The 4,574-nt window shown below is 45.4% G+C and overlaps 1 protein-coding gene across 1 annotated transcript; it reads left to right on the plus strand.

The window, feature by feature from the left end:
- Nucleotides 1–882: 882 nt before the first annotated feature.
- Nucleotides 883–3,756, plus strand: LOC147972719 (wall-associated receptor kinase 5-like). The gene is made up of 3 exons (XM_087521642.1): nucleotides 883–1,949; nucleotides 2,037–2,192; nucleotides 2,353–3,756. Exons 1-3 carry the CDS (start codon nucleotides 965–967, stop codon nucleotides 3,564–3,566), a joined length of 2,355 nt encoding a protein of 784 aa, XP_087377768.1. The 5' UTR covers nucleotides 883–964; the 3' UTR covers nucleotides 3,567–3,756.
- Nucleotides 3,757–4,574: the final 818 nt, after the last annotated feature.

The raw sequence follows: 4,574 nt of genomic DNA on the forward strand, positions 1-4,574 counted from the left end.
AGTTTTTATATTACTACCCTGAATATTCATATTACATACAATCAAATATAAATGTAATATATTGCAAACACAATAAAGCATATGTATTTGTATTTTTAGTTTTCATATTATTACTCTGAATATTCATATCGCATACAATCAAATATCAATGATTATATTGCAAAATATTCCCCGCAACAACGTGTGGGCTATCATCTAGTTTATGTTAACATGCAACCTATATATCCACCTCATATATTTTCACACATGCCACCTCTCATTTAAATGCACAAGTAAGACATCTACATTATCAAGGGCATGCAATCAATCAATTGTCCACATTCCACCACAAGCATGTCCTCCACATCATCAAGCGCCCATGCAACCTTTCAACTTTCCAGTTTCTACCACATGCAAGCCTCCACATCAGCAAAGAACATGAAAGCCCTTCACGTCATTAATTTTTATTTTTGTTTTTGAACAATAAATAATTGAACTTGAATGTCATCCACCCTCCATTTATCTTTAGGTTGAATAATATTCTCATATATTCTAATTTTATTTTTGATAAGTACTCCCTCTGTAAAGAAATATAAGAGTGTTTAAATCATTAAAATAGTGATCTAAATGCTCTTATATTTCTTTACGGATGGAGTACATTGCTAAAAATTACCTCAGCAATCGCACGGGGCGTTATCTTCTTTTCTGGAAAAGACGAAGCCGAGTCAACGGTGGGCATTGCAGCCTCTATCTACTAGAGCAATCGATCACATCACACGCCTAATTTCCACACGCACAAGACTTATGTGCAGAATTGGTGGCAGAAGACGACCAGACTAGTCCAAGTCAATGTTTTGGACTGAACCGTGAAAAAATGCCATTACCAGCAGTACCAAAACTCTCTTATGTGAGAGTGGAGACCGGCGCCCATCTCATGCTTGCAGCACGATAGGTAGGCACGCTCCATAGACCAAGTGACCAACCAATGGAGAAAACAACTGATTACATCTCGGCGGCAGCACAAGTGGTGGTCATACTCATGATGGCAGCGGCGCTCATGTCCCCGCTCTGCTGCGCCGCTGCTCCAAGTCCACCGGCGATGGGTCTGCCGGGCTGCGAGACCCGCTGCGGCAACGTGAGCGTGCCGTACCCCTTCGGCATAGGGCCGGCCAGGTGCTACCGCTCGCGGGGGTTCAAGCTCACCTGCGTCGACCACGGAAACAGCAGCAAGATCCCGAGGCTTCTGCTGGGCGACGGCAGCGCCAGCGCGTTCGAGGTGGTCGGCATCACGCTGGAGAACAACACGATGCGCGTCATCAGCCACGGAGTGCACGCCATAAACATAAGCGGTGGCTCCGGGCGGTGGAGCCTCGGCGACAACGAACTGCCGTACAAGCTGAACCCGTGGTTGAACGAGTTCATCGTCACGGGTTGCAATGTGCAGGCGACGCTGGTGGGGAATGGGAGCCTCGTCAGCGGCTGCGCTTCTTTCTGCGCCGCCGATGGCCATGGCGATGGCGCCATCTATGACCAGGCAACCTCCAACGTCCGCTCCCACATCGGCTGCTGCCAGTCGTCCATCCAAGCTGCCAGCGCATCCTACGGCGTGGAGCTCAAGCGGCTCGACGCCAACCTGCCCAAGGTCAGCGATGTTGATTTGCCCGTGAACGTGCTCATCGCCGAGGTGAGCTGGTTCGACTTCGGCCAGACCCTGGACGACCTCAAAGGTCTCTCAAGGAAAGCTGATCGGCTCAGGGTCCCCGTGATTCTCTGGTGGGGGCTAGCGCACGACGCATCAGCAAATTATCCTAACTCATTCAAATGCCCCGGCCATGTAGCCCGGAGCATCTGCAAGAGCGCCAACAGCTATTGCAGGCAAGACTCGCAGTTATCTCTTGAAGTCGGAGGCTACTCGTGCCAGTGCAAAGATGGCTACGAGGGCAACCCTTACCTCACCGGAGGATGCCAAGGTGAGCTTAAAGCTTCACATGTGCACATGACGTCGCTTCTTTGTAAACTTGATTCTATATTTGCTTGACTTAATTGTGGGTATGCAGATATCAAAGAGTGTGATGAGAAAGAAAAACATTTCTGCTTCGGCAACTGCGAGGAACTGCCGGGATCGTTCCGGTGCAGCTGCCCGGAAGGAACCCATGGCAACCATTTCATGCTCGGTGGCTGCATCAAGTCCACGGACACAACCACAGACACAGGTATGATTATCACCAGCTTTGTGGGTGACTACTACTGGATGGTCGTGGTCATGCATCAACCGAACAATCCTTTCTTTTTTTAAGGAAAACAATGAAACAAGTGTAAATGTTGAGCAAATACTAATAGGAAACATGTGTGCGCGTATTGTTCAATTTTCAGGTAACTATGGTTTGATCATTGGTTTGTCGGTTGCTAGCGGACCATGCATTCTACTTTTGGCTCTTGGTGCGTTTCTAATCACCCGAGATCTTGAGCAACGCAAGGCGAAAGCTTTGAGAGAGAAGTTCTTTAGTCAAAATCGTGGGCAACTGTTGAAGCAGTTGGTATCTCACAGAGCAGACATAGCAGAGAGGATGCTCATCTCTTTAGGTGAGTTGGAGAAGGCTACAAACAATTTTGATCAGGCTCGTAGGCTTGGTGGTGGAGGGCATGGCACCGTCTACAAAGGGATCTTGTCGGATTTGCATGTTGTGGCTATCAAAAAGTCGAATATTGTTGTCAAGAGAGAGATCGACGAGTTCATAAATGAGGTTGCCATACTGTCACAAATCAACCATAGGAATATTGTGAAGCTCCATGGATGTTGCCTTGAGATGGAGGTCCCTTTACTTACTTACGAGTTCATTTCTAATGGAACACTCAATGACCATCTTCACAACGAAGAACGAGGACCATTGCCTTGGAAAGATAGGTTAAGGATCATGGGTGAAATAGGAAAGGCCCTTTCTTACCTTCACTCTGCTATTTCTATCCCAGTAATACATCGAGATATCAAGCCTTCCAACATACTTCTTGATGATGCCTTGACAGCAAAAGTATCAGACTTCGGAGCTTCAAGGTACATCCCTGTGGATAAAACTGGAACAACAACTGCGGTGCAAGGAACTATAGGGTACTTGGACCCTATGTATTATTATACTGGACGTCTAACAGAAAATAGTGATGTATATAGCTTTGGGGTCCTTCTCGTCGAACTGCTTACTAGGAAGAAGCCATCTTTGTACAGATCTCCCGAAGGCGATGGGCTTGTCATGCAATTTGTTACATTACATGCAGAAGGTAACTTGACCGAAATATTGGATCCACAAGTTGTAGAGGAGGGAGGTAGCGCAGTGAAAGAAGTAGCTACTTTAGCTGCTTTATGCGTAAAACTGAAAGCAGAGGATCGGCCAACCATGAGGCAAGTGGAGATGGCGTTAGAAGCTCTCCAAGCACCCAAGGAGCATGTCCAGGGTGATTTGATAGAAGGAACTAATGAGATGAAATATGTAGCAATGGATCCATCGACCATCCAACGAGCAAAGCGAAGCGAAGCGACCAGGTGTTATAGCTTAGAAGAAGAGTTCCTGCTGTCCGCAAGACACCCTCGATAGTTTTGCTTATTTATGAGCAAATTTTTATCTATGTCGCATTTTCATTGTTATTGTTAGTTGTATAATTAGTCACTTGATGAGTTCTTTTTATCAAAAATATGTGTGAAGCTATATTTCATGTTATTAGATATTTTTAAGTGCATTGTAAAGTATTTCAAAACAAACAATTGAACTCTATTGTATTAAATTTTGCCGTCGTCACCCAAATTCTCCTATTTCACAGCCATACATTTGTGATGATCGCACTGCTCTCTCTCCAACTATCTAGTATGGTTTATAAGTAGGTGAATTTTCAGGTCTTCAATTTGACTAAGAAAAATAATTGCAATATGTCTCAAAAACATATATTTCAAAACTCAAGTCGGATCTAAAAATATATATTTTTTCAGCATATAGCATATTTTCAGGTCAACTTGAAGACCTAAAAATCTGGACCCAGCTTATGAACATAACTTGGAATTCTACGGGTAGTCAAAAAGACCAGATAAAACACCACCCGTGCCAAAAGAAAGACCAATCATTAGGTAATACTCCAGCCGAACACTATAGACTAGTCACAGCCAGCCAGCCAGCCAGCCTGGCACATGCATGCATTTGTTGACTCACTCGACTAACAATGTCGACAATATTGACTAGACGTTGAACACTTCGCTGTCGCCCGAGTCCGATGATCTCCAATCCCTAAGAGTTCTTGTTCTTCATTTCCTTTTCTTTTTTGAGAAGGAGCGTTCTTGTTTTCGCAGCATATTCTGTATACCTAGTTTATCACAGCAGTTGGCACGATGTGCTCTCTTGGTGCCGCCTCACTATCCAACCGCCAAAGGGCATCTCCAACGCTGGGCGCTAACCTAGTGCACCGGAATTTGTTTTCCGGTTGATTTGTTTTGCTACGGCATTGGCGCAAAAAAGGAAACCGATGCTTTGGATTTTTCTGTCGCACGAGATAAAGCGACGAGTGCAGTGGGCGGCTTAGGGCATTTTCAATGCAGGGTGCCTGTAGAGGCGCTT

Source organism: Triticum urartu, chromosome 5A (genome assembly GCF_056163025.1).
Source record: "Triticum urartu cultivar PI428250 chromosome 5A, HENAU_Tu73, whole genome shotgun sequence".
Lineage (NCBI taxonomy): Eukaryota > Viridiplantae > Streptophyta > Magnoliopsida > Poales > Poaceae > Triticum > Triticum urartu.

Excerpts from the sequence above, each read along its gene's own strand:
- LOC147972719 (XM_087521642.1), top strand. The coding sequence starts at position 965 with ATGGAGAAAACAACTGATTACATCTCGGCGGCAGCACAAGTGGTGGTC. Across the intron at positions 1,950-2,036 it reads CCTCACCGGAGGATGCCAAG|ATATCAAAGAGTGTGATGAG; the intron begins GTGAGCTTAAAG and ends GTGGGTATGCAG. Across the intron at positions 2,193-2,352 it reads GGACACAACCACAGACACAG|GTAACTATGGTTTGATCATT; the intron begins GTATGATTATCA and ends TTCAATTTTCAG.